At 44.9% G+C, this 22,023-nt stretch overlaps 1 protein-coding gene across 1 annotated transcript in view; it reads left to right on the plus strand.

Annotated features, from left to right (window-relative positions):
* The window catches only part of TBX19 (T-box transcription factor 19), a 29,879-nt gene that overhangs the window by 6,675 nt on the left and 1,181 nt on the right, over positions 1-22,023 (plus strand). Inside the window, exons 2-7 of the mRNA XM_058660955.1 lie at positions 2,975-3,239; positions 4,600-4,734; positions 8,334-8,395; positions 11,704-11,765; positions 13,254-13,442; positions 18,967-19,102. Coding sequence (XP_058516938.1) covers positions 2,975-3,239; positions 4,600-4,734; positions 8,334-8,395; positions 11,704-11,765; positions 13,254-13,442; positions 18,967-19,102 — 849 coding nt within the window. The remainder of the gene's footprint in view (positions 1-2,974; positions 3,240-4,599; positions 4,735-8,333; positions 8,396-11,703; positions 11,766-13,253; positions 13,443-18,966; positions 19,103-22,023) is intronic.

Here is a 22,023-nt window from a genome sequence, read left to right on the forward strand (position 1 = left end):
TGTAGCAGGGACTGATATGTTCAGATATGGAGGAAAAGTGCTGTATGTCTCTATGCGTACGGACCAAGGATGGACTCCCTGTGAAAGAGTTGAATACATCCTAACAGTAAGATGATGGACTCTCTGTCCATGCTTACATTGTCGGGAAACGCTTCAATAACAGCATGATGGACTTATGACTGTTTGTGAAGGGCATCCGTTGTAAAACTGGAGGAGAACTCAATGGGGAGGAGGGGAAAGGCTTGTGGAACTAGATCATAAAGTAAAATATTTTTAAATGTAAAAAACACAATAAAAATAGAAAAATAATAATCTTTAGCATTTTAGAAAAAGCGCTGGAGTGGGAGGCAGAGGTACACTGTGTGTACCTCGTAGAAACAGCCAGACAGGGATCCTGTGGTCATTGCTGCCGCCCACCTTCAGGATGCTTGGCACATGATGTCTGTACTTGCAGGGGGCCTTCTGGTGTTCACACCAGGCCAATACGATGGGGCTTCAAAAACCTTGTGGAAAACTGAAATGAAATTTAAAAGACAGTGCATGATGTGATCATTGAAAATATTAAAATATAAATGAAAATAGTTTAATCAGAAGTCAGAGGAAATGATGGAGAAAAACCTTCTAGGGAAGAAAGAACGCAGGCAAATGCGGTTGGGAAGATTTGATATGATGTGGGCAGCCGCCCTGAAGGAAGTCATCATCTTAATTGACAGTGCAGGGACAATAGTCTCTTCACTATGGGAGCTGAGTAAGGAGTCCTTACTGGATTGGGATGATTCCCTACTAGAAATTTCACTTGATTCATCTGCTTATACACAACTTGAACAAACCTAGAAAGCCTTGTAAAGTTCTTGGAGGAATTCTGTGGAGTAATTCCTGTGAGGTGTTGTTCCCGTACCGGGCTCCTAATAAGAGCTCTGAGTGTGTGGCTCTGTTGCCAGGACAGCCAGGCCCTCCAACTGGCCACGCTGTTCCTCCATGGTGTCTTGGCCAATGATTTTGGAAGCTGGAAGCACGACGAACATCAACTCTGCCACTCTTCTGCCTGTCTGGCAGGAATCATGTGTCTGTTTTCTTTCTAGAGGTAAGGGATCAAGGGTGCATATGGGAGAGACTGTTCATGATTATGGAGGTCCTTTTAGGGGTGGCGAAAATGTTCTAGAATGTTGGCTATTTGCATACCTTCTGCAAATATCTGTGAGCATGATCTTTCACTCTTAAGATTTTACATGAAAGTTAGAGAGAGACATCTCCTATGCTCTGGTTCACTCCCCAAATGGTTTCTATGGCTAGAGTTGGGCCAGTCAGAAGCTAGGAGTTAGTAGCTTTTTCCTGATATTTCACCTGGGTGCAGGGTCCCAAGGCTTTGGGCCATCCTCTGTTGTTTTCCAAGGCCAAAAGAAGGGAGCTGGATTCAAAGTGGAGCAGCCGGAACTTGAACTGATGCCCACACAGGATGCCAACACAATAGAGGATTAGCATGCAATGCCCATGCTGGGCCTTAGTCTCTCTCTCTCTTAAAAAAAAAACCTTATATATTTATATTTTTCACATGTCTACCACTTCATTAGGTAATGATGTCAACAAATGGCAAATAGAATATAATAATAATAACAAAAAAAAAAAACAGAAAAAAAGGCAAATAAACTCGAAGAACCTGTTATGCCTCAGGGTAATAAACAAGGGTTGTACAATATGGCCGAATGCAGAGTGTGTCATCTTACTGTTATTGCTCTAGAGGCTGGAAGAAGGCCCAATTCACAAACCCACATCCTCTTCTTCAAGGTTCACAGTATGCATTAGTATAATGAAGGCTCTGAGAAACTGTAAGAAAGGAACTAGTCTAGGGGCTTGATGCAGTGGCTCAACTGGCTGGTCCTCCATCTACGGGCATGCATCCCATACGGTGCCGGCTCACACCCCGGCTGCTCCACTTTCCTTCCAGCTCCCTGCCTGTTGCTTGGGAAAGCAGTGGAGAATGGCCTGAGTCCTTGGAACCCTGTGCTCACTTGGGAGACCCAGAGGAAGCTCCTGACCCCTGGCTTTGGATAGGCTTAGCTCTGGTCATTGTGGCCATTAGGGGAATGAATCAGCAGATGCAAGATCTTCCTGTATCTTCTCTCTGTAAATCTGCCTTCCCAATAAAAATAAATAAAATTTTTTTTCCCCTGAAAAAATATAGGAACTAGTCTAACTTTGCTTTACCAAGAAGAGTTCCTGTCACTTGCTTTACTATGAAATTAGGTTTTTGCTACTGTCGTGCAGTGGTAGCATTCTTTGTGAGATTGGGACGGGCTGGGGTGTGACACATGTTGCTAGGTAGAGAGCTTTGACAAAAGGCCTCTATGAGAGCATCTTGGCTGCAGGCTCCTCCGGCATCAGTGACTTTTAGATGTACAGCATTCTAGGTCAAATCCCTGCAGCAAGTGCCCTGATGAAAAGAGGCTCTGGAAGTGGATTGGAGGCTACTGGCTTGGCCCCTGTTTTCTCAGGCCTCCCCTCCCAGGGTATTCCTTGAAAGATCTTAGAGAGGACAGACCACTAGACAAGAAGAAGGAGTCTGCTAATATTCCTCCTGCCACTCCACGGATTGGTTAGCATTTTGTGGCATGTGAAGGAGCACCTGAGGCAGTTAACTAACCAAGAGAAAAGATGTATTTAGCTCATGGCGTGGGAGGTCCCCACTGATTTGGCATCTGACCTAAGTGGTGGCAGGAAGTGGCAGAGCTCAGCACAGGGTGGATCTCAAGAGGAGGGAGGGAGGGCAGTACAGCCCAAACTTCAGTGTTTGTAACAGTCCCCTGATGGGACACATCATCTGAGCCATGGTCCAGTGATCCAATGACCTCCCTGCAGGCCCTACCCTGTCCCCCATGGTGCCCTCCTGTGGACCCAGAATAACTCTTTGCAGGGTCATGGCAGGGATACCCAAACTGTATTGAAACCAGAGCCTAATTTTCTGCTTTTCTTTTAGACGGATGTTCCCTGTCCTAAAGATCAGCGTCACGGGGTTGGACCCCAATGCCATGTACTCCCTTCTGTTGGATTTTGTGCCCACGGACAGTCACCGCTGGAAGTACGTCAATGGCGAGTGGGTGCCTGCGGGGAAACCGGAGGTCTCCAGCCACAGCTGTGTCTACATCCATCCCGACTCCCCCAACTTTGGAGCCCATTGGATGAAAGCTCCCATCTCCTTCAGCAAAGTGAAACTGACCAACAAGCTCAACGGAGGTGGGCAGGTACGGGCAGGCCGCCTGGGCATTGGGCTTGACCTCCTCATCACACCAATCAAGAAATATCAAGGGTGCATTTAGGCAATTAGAGGGGTCCTCACTAGCCTCTTCTTCCACAGAAACCAATTATTCCCTGGAGCCCAAATGTAAACAGGAATAAACAGCTCTTAATTGGTGCTTTCAGTTTTTAATGGACTTCCTGATGTGGAGAGTGCGGGAGTGCAGTAGTTTACTTAATCATCAGGGCTCTTTTCATAGTTTTGTCTTGTGTGCCCTGCTTTTTACCCAGGCCCTGCAGAGAGATGTTTGCAGTACCAGGGTTTTGTTATTCCCCCCCTTCTTTTTTTTTTTTTTTTTTTGGTGTAAGTGGCATGTTGGCAAAAGACAAATACCTTAATAAAAGCTGCTCCTAAATGAAATAATTACTACCTCCACTTCGGCATTATGATAATTATCAATACAATATTCAATCAGCTTTAGTTTGTCAGAAAAAAAAAGATAATCCAAACCAACCTTAAATAAGGAAGGTTTTATGTAAGGTCTCCAATTAGAGTAAACAAGATTTGGGGGGGCTTTTTCCTCTCATTTTCTGTGGACAGACCATGAATGTTCATTTACAGGGTAAGGCTGGTTAGATATTCTACACCATGCAGATTGATACGGGGGATTGGAAATGTAGCTGGAAATGTGTGGCCCAAGTCCTCTTTGCTATCCCCCCTTCTTTGCTTGGCCTTGCCCTTGGTTTTGTGCCCTATCCTAACTTCCCCGAGCTTAGCTGGCAAGGAGACGTGGAATTCATGTGTTAGGCCACCCAAGCCTTTGTGAGATTCTGAAAGCTCCAGTTCTTTATCAAAGTAAGAAATAAAATTGTTATTGCCCAACAGACTTAGTCACCGGAGGCTTTGCATAAGCCCTTTACATGAATCATAAACCCAGCAATCGCTTGTAAAATGCAGCCATTGTCAGTGTTCTGAGTTATTAGGGTTTCTCATATGAAGGAAAAACCCAGTGTGTTTCAATGACTTGCGATCTATGTTGTACTAAAAAAATAAGGGAAGGTTTAAAAAGGAAGCCAGGCTGTAGGCAGAAAGTGGGACAGGCTGAAGAATGGCTGTTAGGCAACCCATCCCATGCACCTGCCTAAGTTTCAATGAAATGCCCCCTCCCTGGGATTTTTGAAAATAGTCTCTCCCCTCATTCGTTTCTTAGATGGGGGTGCTGGTGGCTCAGGTCATCTAGGATTTGGTTTTGTGTGTCCCAAACCAGGATGGGTGTTGATCTTGGGACTGGTCAAAGGTTTTAGTCCATTTATTAACTGTGAGACACAAGCTGTGGCTTGGTTTCTTTTCTTCTCCTGCCTCGACAGATAATGCTGAATTCTCTGCATAAATATGAGCCACAGGTTCACATAGTGCGCGTTGGAGGCACACACCGCATGGTCATGAACTGCTCCTTCCCTGAAACCCAGTTCATAGCGGTGACTGCCTATCAGAATGAAGAGGTAAGTGTGTGTGGGTGTGGGTGTGATGTCAACCCAGCGAGTGTGGCTGGGTAGGGCCAGAGAGGTCCTTTGATTGCCATGATCAAGCCTGGATGCTGATGCTTCCAGGCTTGAACTCCAGGGTAGCTATTCTCCACTTCCTCCTGCTTGTTTGCTCCAGTCTCAGCGTGGGTCCTGTCCTGATGCACAGCCAGGCACTGTTACACAACTGATTCTGCTGAAACTCAGGAGTCTTCATTCTTGGGTCCCGAGTGCTCTTGGTCTGCACAAAGCCGGGCAGTCTGGGATGGGTCGCCCGGGACTACATTCTCCTCTTCTATAAGCAAATCAATGGGACTGATCCACGGGACATTGTCCTTGGGGTTTTGCTAAATGATTACCCTATTAGTTTTTAATGTCTGAGCCTGGTCAGGGTCTTGCCTGCTCTCTGGCTGAGTGGTAGGAATGTGGAGTCTCTCTGAGCTGTTCTGGGGTCCAACCCTGTTTCGAGGGACTCCTAGGCATGATCATCTGGAGAGGCTTGGGCTTTTCTGATTTAGATCTAAAAACATTCAAAAGTAATATGTGTTTATTTGAAAATCATATAATAAACCAATAGTACTTCTGACATATGTATTATAAGAAAGGAAAAAAGGTAAAAAAATGCCCTACTTAAAAATGTTTATATATTTATTTGAGAGGCAGAGTTAGAGAGAGGGAGATCCTCCATCCTTGGGTTTACTTGTGTTGGGCCAGGTTGAAGCCAGGAGCTCCATCTGGGACTCCCACATGGGTAGCAGGGGCCCACGTATTCGGGCCATCTGCTGTGGATTATCCAGGCTCATTAGCAAGGAGCTGCACTGGAAGTGGGACTGCCAGGATTCGAACTCATAGGAGATGCCAGGTGTAGGTGACAGTAAAACTTGCTGTGCCCACAGTTCTGGTCCCCAATATGTACTATTTTTTTTTGCCTTTACAATCCTATTTCCTATGTACCTAACAGATAATAGCTCACTATGCTTTTTCCCTCGTTCATTTCCCATGTGTATATAAATATATGAGGGATCTTCAAAATGTTTGTGGAAAATTTCATCATTTTTAATGCCACTTTCCACAAACTTTTAAAAGCATCATAATATATACAACTATAGATTTTTTCCCCTATACATGGACTCATCTTCTAGATATTAAACTGCAAAATTTTCTCCCAATTTAGCAGTCCATTATGGATGTTTTCAATGTGGTCATATTCAGCTCTTTCTGCAAGACATGCACAGTATTAAATTACATGGATAATATGATATTTCATGTAATTGCCCCCCCCCCCCCACAAGTGACAGAGATCGAATTATTTCCAGTTGTTTGTTTTTTATTGTTAAGAATTGCTGCTCTGGGATGTCCTGGTATCTCTACCTCTTTGCTTACATGAGTGAACACTCAGATAAGGAACTGTCTGTCAGCGCAACAGGTGTTTGAGCTTACGGCAGACGCTGCTGCTTTGTCTCCCCCCAAAAACTGTGTCTGCCGAGAGTCCTCACCCCACGATCAACAGTGGCCATTGCCCATCTTTTGCAACTTGCATACTTTGAGCGGTCCAAACACAACATCTCACAGCTTGAATCTGCATGTCTCTATTTGAGAGCTTTCAAAGACCCAACCACATGAGGCCAAATCTCCAAGGATGCGCTCTAGAATCTGTGTTTTTAAGGACTCCGGGGATTGTCCAGGTTTGAAAACAACACTCTGGGTGATTAGGTTGCAGAGTTAGCTCCCAGCACTGAGGTCCTCCTTTGAAACACTACTTTGGCTGCCTGGCAGAGCCCCTGCCAGAGTTTGTGGGAGCAGAAATGAACCCACAGTTACTCAACAGGTGCCTGGCAGCCATCCCTACTCTGCTTCTTGTCTCCAGACAGATTCTGGGTGTAGGAGGGGAAGGTGTGGCTGTTGTCTGGTCTCCTCAGTCTCCAGGGAAAGCCCTCTTCCCATTCCTGTGGTGCTTATTCTCGTAGCTGAGAGTTGGCAGCTGGATGGGGAATACTTTCTTGAAGTGTTTTCTGGCTGCAGGTGCTGGATGGGCCTCTCTGATGCATGCACCTGCTTGAATCCCGCCACCTGATCAGCAAGCTTCCCTGCCTGGCGTGTCTACTGGGAGTTTTAAGCATGCCCCAGGACAACAAACTCTCGGCATCTGCCCCGGAACCCTTAGGCAGTGTTTACTGAGGCTTTGGCAGGGTGGGAACAGGGGCAAGGACAGCCTCTTCCCTGTGCCCATTGTTAGTGTTATTTTTCAGCCCGACCTCTTCAAGATTAGTGAAGAAAATGACCAGGTCATACCTATCTGACTCTGTAGTTCTTCCTCTAAATTCTCCCAATTTCTTTCCACAAGTTTTGGGCCAGAGAGGGATACGCTTTCATTTTACTTGGCCTCCTTCATCAGAGAGCAGTGATTCTCAGGCTGTTGGTGACAGAAATGTCCTTCCCAACGTTTATCTAAGTAGCCCATGTTTGTTGGGTATTGTTCTAGATGATGCAAATATTGGAATGGATACATAAATGTGTTCTTACCTCAGGGCGTGTATGTGGCAGTAGAGACAGATGACAAATAGCCCAGAGCCAAGTGGGACTGTGTCATAAAATAATAAAATAAATTAAAATATTTCTCTCATTTTGTCTCTGTGTCTCTCTCCCAGCATCCGCAGCCTCACCTCCATCCAACGTCTCCCTCTATCTCTCTCTCCATCTCTATTCACCCTTTATCTCTGCTTCTGTCTGTGCCTCTGCCTCCCTCTATCAAAATCTCCATCTTTCCCTCAGTTTCTAACTCTTTCTCTCTCTCCATCTTTGTCTCCATCTCCTCTGTTTTTTCCTCTCTGTCTTGGTCTCTTTCGTCTCCATCTTTCTCTGTCTCCCTCTGTTATCTCCTTTTTTTTTTTTTATTGGTCTCAGTGTCTAGCTGTGTCTTTATTTTCATGTCTATCTTCTGTATAAGCATCTCCATCTGCATGTCTCTCGCAGGATATATCTGCTTCTCTCTCTTCATCTTCACCCGCCTCTCCGTCTCTACCAATCCCCATCCTTATCTCTAGCTTGGTGTCTCTGTTCCCATCTCTGCCTCTTTCTCTATCTCCTCTATGTCATACAGCTCTAAGGAGGAATGAAGCAGACAAACCAAAGTGGAATAAAGCTGGTTACAGTGGATGGGAGCAATAGTTTATTTTTTCCCATTTTTTCTAATGCCCAGGGCATTAGTGGTTGTTTAAGCACGAGGAAATTGACGCTATGCTATACTCTCCGAGGTGAGGTCACACCTGTGCTATTCTCCCCTGACCTGGGCTGGTTGCTCAGTGATTGCTGAAAATGAATGATAAATTTAGTACGGAAGAGATTTGTTCCTTTCTAATGCTTTCCCTGTTCTTTGGTTACTTTAAATGCATTTACCATTTTCACCATGTGTCATGACAAAATGTCCTTTGTCAGAGATGGTGCAGCAGTGACTTATTGCAGGAATCAAAACAAAACATGAAGAGGTAGGGCATCCCGTCTGATCAAAATTCACAAGCGAAGACAAAGGGTTCTGTTACTCCTATGTCACTAACACTTCTTATCTTTGCAAATTCAAGATAACAGCTCTCAAAATCAAGTACAACCCATTTGCCAAAGCCTTCTTGGATGCCAAGGAAAGGTAAGTAGAGAAATTTTAGTAAAATCATATTAAGTTGACTACTAAAAATATCAAATGAATTAGACTATTTAGTGCTTACACTATCTTGACATAAATGTGTTTTTCAATGCTTCATTAAGTAGTCAATAAAACAAACAAAACTAAACTAAATTATAATGATCTGTTCCTTATAATAGATCTCAGAAGAACCCTTAGCTGGAAGTAGTTTTTCAGTCTGCCTTATTGTAGATTCTTGAAAGTAGTGCAACCACATTTTTAAAAAGTGATTTCCATTAAAAATATTTATTTAGCGGTTTGAAAGGCAGAGTAACGGGGGCAGTCATGGTAGTGGTGGGGATACAGAGATCATCTTCCATCCACTGGTTCTCTTCCCAAATGGTTCACCGTGGTTGGAGTTGGACCAAAGCAAGGCCAGGAAACTGGAATTCCTTCCGGTTTCTTCCATGTGGATGGCAGGGGCCCAAGCTCTTGCATCTTCTTCTGCTGCTTCCCCGGGTGCATCAGCAGGGAGCTGGATTGGAAGCGGAGCAGCTGGTGCTCACATGGATGCAGTGACAACTTGCTGTGCTAGGATGTCAACCCTGACTTAGATTTTCAAATAGTGTACTCTACCTTTCTCCCAATCACATCTGAATAACATGGCTTTAATAAATTGTTCTTTTTAAGGCCACATTTAGCATAGGCAACTATGAGGTGTGGTGGGAGGTTCATCTTGAGCAGGTGAGAGATGTCTGAGACTTCTGGGCATGTGAGAGATGATTCCAGCACTTTGGACCAATAACTTGACATCTCTGTATCTTTCCTTTCCATTCAAGGAAAGAGGGAAAAAGAATGGGGCTTATGTGTGATTTTCTTATGTTGATAGGATCTAACACGTAAATATAAATGCCTTTGAAGTCTACAGATTTCACTGAGTGTTGAATCATACTTGTAACTGTCTAACCTTTCCTTTTGTCTTAAAGGATCTGGATGAATGCAGAGAGGTTTATAATGATGTGTCACAGCAATTTGTCATTCAATATTTGAGGAAATTTTGATGATGCATCTATAACTTTTTCGGATTAAAAAAATTGGTGTTTTAGATGACAGAATTTATATTTAAAATGATAGCAGTGTAGACTCATGAAAGTAATTTAGGACTTTGAGGGAGAGGTTCTGAGTCTTAGCTTTGTCGTTTCCTGGCTGCTTGATCTTACAATTTGCCTACCGTTCTATTTTTCTTCATCCCCTTTTCTTATTTGTTATGCATTGCATTCCTAGGAAAAGAATCCCTGGATATTTCTTCCTCTGTGGTTTGCTCTTTTTTTTTCTTTGTGGCTATTGATGCCAGGTGAGGTGTCAGAACAATAAAACCCAGCTGGAAGGATGAAAGATTATTCTGCCATTTTTTCCCTAGATATTTGGGTTCCATGTCAGATCTGAGGATGATTGTTGCATACTTGTTTATCCTGTCTGTGAGGTTCATAACAGATTCTCCAGTTCAATGATTTAAATTTGACCCACTGAGCCCTGCTTCACCACCACAGTTAGCAACTGGTCTATGACTTCCTAAGAACCTGGATTTATTTATTCAATTTGAAAGAGTTGTTGTGGGGAAGTTGACACTCTAACTACCTGTTAGCCCATCTGACTCCTCACAGAATTACAGAGGGGTTGGGGGAAGAGAAAGAGAGAGAGAGAGAGAGAGAGAGACATTATTCTATCTGTGGGTTCACTTTCAGATGGCGCAACTGCTGGGCTGCCAGGTTGGGCCAGGCTGAAGCCAGCAGCCAGCTTCATTTGGGTCTCCCACATGGCTACAGGGACTCAAACACTTAGCTTATCTTCTGCTGCTTTTCTCAGGCCATGAGCAGGGATCTGGATTGGAAGTGGAACAGCTGGGACTTGAACTGGCACCCACATGGGATGCAGGCATCAAAAGTGGTGATATAACACTGGCCCCAGACCAACTTTTCCAATACAAAAAATGGAATCCTCTCAATGGTGGTTGGTATTTACACCATACCTGTGATTGTATCAGAAAGTCCTGTGCGAATCATACTTATTATTTGAATCTTTTCAGGCAGGGTAGCCTTTTTTTTTTAAGGATTTATTTATTCATGTTTGAAAATCAGATTTTACAGAGAAGAGAGAAAGATCTTCTATCTGCTGGTTTACTCCCCAAAAGCTAGAGCTGAGCTTATCCAAAGCCAGAAGCTTGGAGTTTACTCAGAGTCTCTCTTGTGGGTGCAGGGTCCCAAAGCCTTGGACTGTTCTCTGCCAGGCCACAAGAAGGCAGCTGGAAGGGAAGTGGAGCTTCTGGGATGTGAGCTGGTGCCCGTATAGGATGCTGTCGCTTGTAGGCTGAGGATTAGCCAATTGAGCCATTGTGTTGGCCCCAGGCAGGAGTATTAAACACAACTCAAGAAGACTAGAGTTAGTAGCTATAGAGTTAGTAAAAAGAGTAACAGTAAAAGTGCAACCCACAGAGCAAGTGTACTTCTTAGAAATAGTGACTTAGAGGAAAGATGAGGGAAGGACAATAGCTTCAAGTAAAAAAGGTCCTTTCTTATCTCAAGAAGCATTGCTTGGGCCTGCACTGTGGGGTAACAGGTTAAGCCACTGTCTCCAGCGCTTGCGTTTCACATGGGTGCCTGTTTGAGCCCTGGCTACTCTACTTCTTCTTTTCTTTTCTTTTCTTTTCTTTCCTTTCCTTTCCTTTCCTTTCCTTTCCTTTCCTTTCCTTTCCTTTCCTTTCCTTTCCTTTCCTTTCCTTTCCTTCTTTCTTTCTTTCAAGATTTTATTTTATTTCTATTGGAAAGTCAGATACACAGAGAGCAGGAGAGACAGAGAGGAAGATCTTCTGTCTGATAATTCACTCCCCGAGTGGCTGCAGCTGTGCCAATCTGAAGCCAGGAGCCCAGAGTCTCTTCTGGGTCTTCCACGCAGGTGCAGGGTCCCAAGGCTTTGGATTGTCCTCGACTGTTTTCCCAGGCCACAAGCAGGGAGCTGGATGGGAAGTGGGGCCACTGGGATTAGAATCGGCGCCCATATGGGATCCTGGCACATTCAAGGCGAGGACTTTAGATGCTAGGCTACTGTGCCAGGCCCCAAACTCTTTTCCTAGACTATGAAATCCCTTTGCCTCTCTCTCGCTCTCAGTCACCCCAACCCTAACAGATGGAAGACCTTGCTCACTCTCATTTTCCCTTTAAAATAAGGAAAAGCACATCTTAAAAAAAAACCAACTTATTTCTCTCCATAGACAATCTGCTTATGCTGGACTTGTAGAAAAGTCCACCCACAGTGCCGTTTCATTGCTTTTTCAGAAATCACCTCAAAGACGTCCCGGAAGCAGTCTCCGAGAGCCAGCATGTGACCTATTCTCACTGTGAGTTGGGTGAACACTGGCTGGGAAGTGAGTGGAGACGTTCCTGGGTTCACTCCCTTGCACACCCACACCACCTGGCACAGCTGTATAAGGTCTGCTCCCAATCTGGACTGGACATGGTATTCCGCTGCAGACAACTTCGTGCCCATTCCAGAATGCCCAGAGACCCTGTGCTCATCAGCTTATGGGGCTTCTGCGAGTCTAGATGGGGTATAAGAATGGAAATGATGAACCACTTGGGCTCTGCTTTCTTTTCTTTTTTTTTTTTAAAATGGTTTATTTATTTTTATTGTAAAGTCAGATATACAGAGAGGAGAGACAGACAGGAAGATCTTCCATCCAATGGTTCACTCCCTAAGTGACCGCTACAGTCAGTTCTGCGCCAGTCTGAAGCCAGGAGCCCGGAACTTCCTCTGGGTCTCCCACGCAGGTGCAGGGTCCCAAGGCTTTGGGCCATCCTTGACTGCTTTCCCGTGCCACAAGCAGGGAGCTGGATGGGAAGCAGGGCTGCTGGGATATGAACCAGCACCCATATAGTATACCAGTGCAAACAGCCAGATATGGGCCAGACTAAAGCCAGGAGTCAGGAAACAGATCTGTGTTCTCTCCCGTGGTACCAAGAACCACTCAGCTGGCACATCTTCTGTAGCTTCCCGAGGTGTATTATTAGGAAGCTGGGTGAGAAATGGAGCAGTCAGAACTCACACTGGCACTCTCAGCTGGGGTGCTGGCATCACCAGCAGCGCTCAACTTACTGCACCATCACACCAACCTGCACACTTTATTTTGTTGTCAAGAAAGTATTTGAAACCCATGCCTACTGGTTTCACACTATTGATTGTCTGTGAACTTTTTTTAAAAATAAATTTTATTATATTTTTAAAATAATGATTACATGGTTGATCAAGTTGGGAAGGGTCAAGGTTTAGGGAAAATTGGGTGAATTCATTGCTTCCAAATTGGCCATTTCTTCTTGTTGTTCCTGGGGGAAGGAGAGAGACAAACGGGGAAACCACTCACGCCTTTGCACACATCCCAGTACCCAGGGATGAGGAACCGCCACCTCGCATCAACCCAGAGTCTCAATGTGCACATATTCCGAGGGTTCTGTCCAGGTGGTTTGGATAGTTCTGAAATGCTGCCGATTTCGCCAGTGTGAGCGTCTGAACTTTTGAAAATCCTTCATAGGGATGAATTCCAAAAAAATTTTTGCACCAAATTAAGCTTGTCCTCATGCCTGTTTCCCCAAACTTTCTGAGATACCCTCATGCACGCTGCCTCCTGGACTTTTATTTAGTGCCAGTCCAAAGTAGCCCAAACTTTGGATTTCTATGAATGTCTGCATTCAGATAATACTTGGATATGCCCTGTTGTCATCTCCTGAGCGGCAGGTTCCCTGGGGAGGGGGCATGATGCCAGGTGTGGTGGTGTCTCTACAGGGGGTGGAGCTGGTTCCCTGACCCTGACTGTGGACTCTGTTTGTTCTAGTGGGAGGCTGGATCTTCTCCAATCCTGAGGGCGTGTGCACAACAGGAAACACCAACTATCAGTATGCTGCTCCTTTGCCTCTGCCTGCTCCCCACACCCACCCTGGCTGTGAGCACTTCTCCGGCCTCCGAGGACACCGGCCAGCTCCCTACCCCTCTGCGTACATGCATCGAAACCACTCTCCTTCAGGTGTGTGGCTCTGCTAATTAAACCCATGGGACGTGGGCGAGCAGGGAGAGGTGGACAAACACCCGGAAGGAAGGAAGGAGTGAAGAAGGAGCACCTTTCTTTCAACGAATGTGTTACGGGCACTGTTATTATGTATTGTTGTTGTATGTTTCATTTGATTGTTTATATGCTAATCAATGGTGACCTAGTTATACTATGTGGGTGTCTTGCAATTATTTTGTAAGAATGAGCATGAAAGTCCTCCTCTCTGGGCTCCCAGCAGCCTGGCAGTTTTGTGCTGATCTCTAAGAGCCGAGTTAGGTTGTGTGGGTCAGGGAGCTTGGCTCGTTGCTGCCACTTGGCTCTTCTCTACAGGTGTAATTGTGGCTCAGTGCAGAGATTGCTGGGTTCAGTGTCAGACATCTATTAGGGAGGCCTTGGGGAAACTGTATCACTGTACGTGCAGGCCTTAGCTTGGTTGACGTGAAGGTTGCAAACTCAACCTTGAGTACTTATTTTTTTTAAGATTTATTTATTTTATTACAAAATCAGATACACAGAGAGGAGGAGAGACAGAGAGGAAGATCTTCCATCCGATGATTCACTCCCCAAGTGAGCTGCAATGGGCCGGTGCTGCGCCGATCTGATGCCGGGAACCTGGAACCTCTTCCGGGTTTCCCACGAGGGTGCAGGGTCCCAAAGCTTTGGGCTGTCCTGGACTGCCTTCCCAGGCCACAAGCAGGGAGCTGGATGGGAAGTGGAGCTGCCGGGATCAGAACCGGCGCCCATATGGGATCCCGGGGCGTTCGAGGCGAGGACTTTAGGCGCCAGGCCCTAAGTACTTCTTGCAGTCATTATTTTTGTGAGTTGGGAGTACTGCTTGCATACCTTATTTGTTTATTTATTTATGCATTTTTATTATTTTTGTTTGAAATTTATTGTGCAATTCTTATAATCTGGGATTCTCCTCAATATCTACCCCCCCCCAGTTGACTTTTCTCTTATTGTCACAAGTCTTCATAAGGAGTTATAATTCCATCAGTCTGCTGTTGAAGTGTGCTCTGACATTGTTGATACAGACATTGTCCATCCTTCCATTGTCTAGATATATCCAACCCTTTGATTGTCAAAGAGTCAAAGGGTTCCTTTTATTTGGAAGCAGAGATGCATGTTGCAGTGTGTCTTCACATCTGGATATGACAGTCTCTATTACTTCACCAGTATACATTAAATCTGCATCATAAATTCCTTGTATTAGAGAGAACATGTGGTATTTCTCTTTTGGTGAGTGACTTATTTCACTGAGCATAATGGTCTCTAGTTGGGACCATCTAGTTGCAAATTGTATCATTTCATTCTTTCTTTTCTTTTCTTTTTTATTAATTACATTGTATTATGTGACACAGTTTTATAGGTACTGGGATTCCCCCATCCCTTCCCCAAACCCTCCCCCCATGATGGATATCTCCACCTTGTTGCATTACCACAGTTCAAGATCAGTTGAGATTCTTTCATTGCAAGCATATACCAAGCATAGATTCCAGCATCTTATTGTCCAGACAAATTCAATGGCTTGTTGGAGTGTTTATTTATTTTAAAGAGGAAGAAAGGGAGGGAGAGAGAGAGAAAGAGATGCTCCCGTTACTGGTTCACTCTCTAGATGCCTGGAATGGTGGACTGGCCAGCAGTGGGTCAAAGCTGGAAGCCAGAAGCTCCACCAGGTCTGCCATATGCCTGCCAGAAACCTAACATGAAGTGTCACACTGCCTAAGACTCTGTTAGCAGGAAGCTGGAGTCAGAAGCTGATCTGGGAGCAGAATCCAGGCACTTGGATGTAGAATGCAGGTGTCCTAACTGTTGCCTTATTTTTTTCCCTAAAGTTTAAATAGTTTCCTTTATTTATTTACTTGAATGGCAAAGTTAGGGAGAGAGATCTGTCATTCCCCAAATGGCTACAACAGTCTGTGTTGGGCCAAATGGGAGCCAGGAACTTGGAATTCCATTTGGGTCTGCAGCATGACTGGCAGGGGACCAAGCACTTGAACCATCACTGCTGCCGTCTCCCAGGATGGCCTTAGCAGGATGCTGGGCTGTAAGCAGATGGGCCAGGATCTGGACCAGGCACTTCTATGAGGTCTGTGATCCTCTAACCACCATCTTAAGCACTAGCCAGCTCCCTAACCCTGAGTGCATTTTCTTTTCATTGATGCTGTGTCTTGTGTGGCTTGGCCTTGTGTATGCCCAAATCTTGCCTTGCGTATGCCCAGTTTTGCATTCAGTTACTCAGGCAACAAATATGTATTGAGGAATGACTGTGTGCCAGGCTTTGTTTCAGGCACATGAACAAGGTGGATGAAGATTCTGCCATTATGGAGATTCTTTTATAATGTGGAAAGGTGGATACCAAAAGAGACAAATAACTACAGACCATGGCTAGGACATGGAAGAGAGTGTGGAGCTTCCCTCCTTTGTTAGGGATGCTCTGAGCTCTGCATCTGCAGGTGACTTTCCTGGTTACCAGCCACCTGTCCCTGTGTCCCTTAACCCACTCCTCCCAGCAACCTCAATAGCTGCTACCAATAGGGAAAGAATATGGGGCTTAATGATATCCGAAGCTGAGTGATGCCTCATCTCCTTCCTTGTTTCCTGTGGTCCTATAGAAAACACATGTTCTGAGCCCCTGCCTTGCACAGTTTTCTAGGCGGTGGGCACAGGAGGGTGATTTAGATGCAGGGAGGCCATGGGAGGAGCACAGGGCTACAAAAATACTTGCACATAAATAATTTTCTTTTTTTTTTTTTGGGCCCAAAGGCTTATTTTTTTTTTTTAATAATCTATTTTATTGTGTTGTTGACAATCTTTACATAGTTAATTACAGTTAAAGAAAGAAAAAGAAAAGAAAAAAAAAAAAGAAAAAAAAAAGGTTCAGGGGGATAGGGAAGTGGGTAATACTATTATGTCCACATTGTTTCCATCTTGTATCTGAGGTAAAGGGGGATATTGAGGGGGAAGCCCCACCCGGTTTCCCGCCCACCCCGAGTCCCGGATGTGGGGCATGCTCTGAGATATGTGCTCGAGTGGTGTTAATAGTTCTCCGGTTATGGATCGCTGCCAGTTTCGCTCGATGAGGTCGTCCACTGATTGATATGGTCCATCATAAAGTCTCCGTTTGCCCCATATATCGCTGCCAACATATAGCTGAGATGAATGATTGATCTGCTCTGTCTTCTGTCTTTTCTTGATTAGAGTTCTGAGTCCAGCAGTTCGATTAGGGAGATCTCCAAAGAAACTTTGAGGTATTCCCAGACTAGTTTCTTGTATGCTCTAGCAAGCACAGGGCCCGGCACAGTCCATCACCCCGATCAGCTGGTGGTTGCAATTGCTGGGTTGGTTCTGTTTTCACATAAATAATTGATCACAATAAATACAACACAGTTGGGGCTCTGGTGTGGTACTTGGACTGGCAGCATCGCCTGGGAACTTGTTAGAAACAGAGTCTCAGGTTCTACTCCTGGAGTTCAACCTCCATTTTAACAAGTTCCCCTGGTGATTAATTGGCACATAATTTGAGAGACATCCTGTAAAAACATGCAAGCCAAGGTGCCATGGGAATTCATGAAGAAAAGAACAGCTAGATTTGTCTGGTAGGTAGCAGAGGCTGTCCAGAGGAGTTAAGATTTAAATTTGGGGAGCTAAGGTTGTGGTGTACCAGTTGCAACATTGGAATCCCATATCAGAGTTCCAAAAGTTTCCCTTCTGATCCAGCTTTCTGCTAATGTACCTGGGAAAGTGGCAGAGGATGACCTTAGAGCTTGGAGCCTCCGCCGTCCATGGGGAGACCAGAATGGAATTTCTACCTCCCGATTTCAGTTGGGCCCAGACCTGGCTGTTGTGGGCATTTGGGGAGTGAGCCAGTGGATAGGAGAGATCTCTGTCTGTCTAATCTTTCATCTCTCCATATAATTTTGCTTTTTGAATACATGCATATGTAAATATGTCTTCTAAACAATTGAAATTGAACCTTGACTAGAAAAGGACAGAGGTGTGAGTGGGCAGGCCATTGTAGGTGGAAGAAATGGTGTGAGTTAAGGCGCAGTAAGGAAAATGCATGTGGGCTGGCTGGGGAACATATTTGCAGCAGGGTGTAGAGGCGAATGGGGCCTGAGGGAGACACGAGGTCTGATGTTGAAGAGGCTGCACCTGCCAGGTCATGTGCAGCTGCAGTTCTACATTTTGTACCACTGTGACACCGTACCATAGACTGGGTAATGTATAAAGAATGGGAATTTATACCCTCCAAGTTTTAGAAGTTGGGAAATCCACGATCAAGGTGTTGGTCTCTGGTGAGGGCCTTTTTCCAGCACCATAAGTGGTGGGAAGCATCTTGCGGGTGGGAGAGAGGGAAGGGGGCTGAAATCCTCCGTTTAGGACCAATCCACTTCTGAGAGAGTGAACCCACCCTTGTGATGGATCCACTCACAGAAGCAGAGCCCTCATGTCCTGGTTACCTCTCATCTCCCCACACTGCTGTACTAGGACTTAATCTCCAACACGTGACTGGAACCACAGCACCAGGGACCACTCCCCTTCCTTCTGCCTCCTCTTCTTCTTGCTCTCTGTTACATTTACATTATGTATGCAAGTGGAGAGTCAAGAAATAGAAGGTGCTGTTTCCTCCCACTTCATTGCATGCCCTTGAGGTTGCATCACGATGCATGTTCATGGATGACTGTGGTCAAGAAGACCAACTTGCCCTTCTCCTCAGAGTTACCCCTTTTTGACTATGGTGAACGCATCTGGAACCTGTTCTCCCAGTGAATTTCCAGAACACGGTGCAATACTATGGACCATGGCGGTCACGCTGTTCATTGGATGCCTAGACTTTCATCCTACGCAACTGTTGCTCTGTATCCTTTGGCCCACTTCTCATTGCCCCTCAGCTCTGGAGACCGCTGCTTTTTCTCTGTGCATGTATGAATTCAACTTTCAAAGATTCCCTTTACAGTAAGGGAGACCAGTTCTGTATTTATTTATTTATTTATTTATTTATTTATTTATTTATTTATTTATTTATTTATTTTGTGAGAAGACAGTATTCTTCAGATGCTTAAGTCAGCCTGAGATGTTGTCATCTGCTTGGGAACTGCTGAAAAGGATAAGGTCTTGCCTCTCAGAAATCTCATCTGGGCCCTGGTGGCCCTTAGCTTAGCTTGAGGGCCTGACTCTACAATCCATCCAAATAGGGGAGTAACTGGGATGAAACGTGACACAAAGCAAGTCCCACCTCTCTGAGCCTCATCCGTAAAATGGAGATGGGAAGCTGTTGCTGTGAAGAAGCAGTGATAAGCAGCACCTGGCGTATGGTTGCCATGTAATAGACATCAGTGCCCTCCTGCTTTTTGGCTTCCCTCAGAAAGTGCTAACAGACTGTAGGTCCCTGTAGCCCAAGCCATGGTTATGATTTTACCCCAGGATGATGTCATTGCCCCATGGGCTTTTGTGTTCCATGTGCTTTGTCAATTGAACTGTTGTTGTTTTCCCAAAGTGAATTTGATAGAAAGCTCAAGCAATAACCTGCAAGTTTTCTCGGGTCCCGACACCTGGACTTCCTTATCCTCGACACCGCATGGCAGTATCCTCTCTGTACCCCACACCAATGGACCAATCAACCCAGGGCCTAGGTAAGAGCATCATCTTCAACCTGCTTGGTACCAGTTATCAAGGTTCATTCTTTCCTCATTCTTCAGTCTAAACATTGCGCCCCTTGGAAATGAAGGTGACAATAAGATGGAACTGCTGTCCATTGGTTCACTCCCTATGTGGCAGCAATGGCTGGAGCTGAGTCAGTTTGAAGCCAGGGACTAGAAACCTCCTCCAGGTCTTCCTCTTGGATGCAGGGTCCCAAGGTTTTGAGCCATCTACTATTGCTTACCCAGGCCACAAGCAGAGAGCTTGATGGGAAGTGGTGCAGCTGGGACATGAACCAGCACCCATATGGGATCCTGATACTTGTAAAATGAGGGTTTTAGCTACTAGACCTCCACACCGGCTGGGCCTGGTAGAAAAGTTCTTGTTGGGGCATACTCTCTTTCATGATATATATATATATAATTATATAATGTATATAATTATACACAAATATATACATACACACATATACATTATTATAATATATAATATAACATAATATAAAATGTATATTATATATTTTTAACTTTTAAAAAATTGTTATCATCATACAGTTCCATAGGCCCTGGGATTTCCCTTGCTCCATCCCCGTCCACCGAATTCCCCTGTATTGTTACTATAGCATAGCTCTTCATAAACAGTCACATGTTCATCATTGCGGGCATGGACAATGTTTTAAAGAAGAGACATTATGGGTAGGGTTGTTTTTGTCTGGAACAGAGAGGCATTAGGCTGTGAGGATAGCAAATATGTATGCCTGGAGGGGAACACAAGAGGAACAGAAAGGGAAAAAAAAAAACCAAACATGCCCCAGGAAAGCAAGAATTCTGAGGTCTGCTTATGTTTAAAAGGGTTGTAGGTGCTTGGCTCACAATCCTGGTGACAGGGTTAAGAGTGGTATGTTGGTCTCCTAGTATAATTCCTGTAGTGGGGACCGATTGGTCTGACTTCTGGAAATCCATACGGTGAAAGTAGAGAAGTAAGACACCCTACAATCTGGCAGAGCTGGGTTTGAGTTTCAGTTCTATCTCTCACTGAATTTTTGACTTTGGGTGACTTTTTTTAAAACTTTATATAAGCTTTAGCTTTCTTATCTGTAATGGGGATACAATTTGAGCTGCTGCTTTGCAGAATTACAGATGGCCGAGGAGCAAAATGAGAAAATGTGCTCAAATGCTTCGAAAACAGCAATGTTTTACGCAAATGTCAGCTCTTACATTTCTTACAGACATGCAGGACTTTGAGAAGATCCAAAAGGATTCGAAGCTGGAGGATGGGACCTGTGGAGATGTCAGATGACCCATGTCCCACTTGTATGTGCATCAGAACCATGTGGGGTTGCTGTTAAATGCAGCATCTGATGAGTAGTTCTGGCTGGAGCCTTGGATTCTGCATTCCAAATATGCTCTTAGCTGTTGTGGCTCATGAGCATTGAGAGCCGTGCTGTCCCATGCAGCAGCCACCAACTGCTGCATGCAGCAAATTTCCAATATGTGGTACGATGGCTGTGGAGCACTTGAAATGCAGCTGGTGCAGACTGGGCTGTGTTGTCAGTGTCATATACTGGTGCAAGAAGTATAAAGCAAGAAGTGAAAATCTTGGTACTATTTTTGACATCAAATGCATGTTGAAACGTTATTTGGAATATTTTCACTTACATAAAATATTCACAAAGAATTCTTTTTTTTTTCTAAATGTGGTTAGTAGAAAATGGAAATTTACATAGGTGGCTGGCATTTGTGGCTTGCTTTTTATTTCTTTAGGGTAGTGCTGATCTGGAGGCTCCAAGGGGAAGCATTGATTTGGGCAGTGGTAGGAAGTGAGAAAGAGAATCAAGATGAGCAGAAGATATTAAATAATCATGTATCAAGTTCGGTACTAGCTACCTTACAGAAGTTATCTATAGTACTCAAGAAATCTACCAGGCATGTTTTGCAATTCCTTTCTTTATTGCTGAAGAAACTGAAGTGCAGGAGCTTCTGGTCACACAGTTGTGTACCTCTGCTCATGGCTTTTTCACCAGCCCAGGAGGCATCAGACATGACCCCAAAGGATGCTGAAGAGCCTCTTCTGGAATTCCAGCAGGCTGGGTAGGCTCAGATAGCTGTGGCTGGGCTCCTGCATTCCGATTTGGCCCAAGGAGGTCTATAGTAACTGAAGGATGGTCCAGAGGAGGGTGGCGTCTCTACCTTTGGTTTCCTCTTTAGTGTGTTTAACTCGTTCCTTTTTCCATGAAGATTTTGCAGAGAAAAAGCAAACGTATTCATCGCCAGCATTGGATAACCAGCCAATTATCAAGCCATGCACTTATCAGTCAGTATGGAAAGTCCAAGATGTCAGGATGTATTGATGAATAAAGGCTTAAAAGTTTGGCAGTTATTCTACGTGTCCCAACTGCAGTCGCACACATCTGGGTTCTAGTTTAGCAGGAACATTTTACTGTAACTAGTTGGGAGGTTTTGAAAGGTCCCGACACCCAGGCTGTTGACTAGCCAGAGTTAAATCAGAATTGCTTAGGGCGGGACCCAGGAATCAGGCTTACTTTTTAAACATTTGCTAAGTGATTCCCAAGTGCAAGCAAGTGTGCTGTAGTGCTGTACTCTCAGAAGTAAAGAAGGCAAAGGAAGTGGTCCAGTTCCCTAGCCTGCCTGCCAGGGACCAGAGCTGACCGGAGGAGTGCAGGAATGGACGGACTGATCCCAGCGATTGCCTGAGTGCCAAGGGTTAGGCGCATGTACTTACCTTCTCACAAGCCTCATAACATCTCTGTGGGTTACGTGAAATTATTTTACAGATGAAGATGGTATAGTGGATAAAGGGATGTCAAGATGAAGGTGAGGAGACTGAGGCTCAGAAAAATCCAACAGTCTGGTCAACATCACGAAGCCAGTACTGGGACAGCGCAGATTCTTCC

The sequence above is a fragment of the Ochotona princeps genome, chromosome 2 (assembly GCF_030435755.1).
Source record: "Ochotona princeps isolate mOchPri1 chromosome 2, mOchPri1.hap1, whole genome shotgun sequence".
NCBI classification, from domain to species: Eukaryota; Metazoa; Chordata; class Mammalia; order Lagomorpha; family Ochotonidae; genus Ochotona; species Ochotona princeps.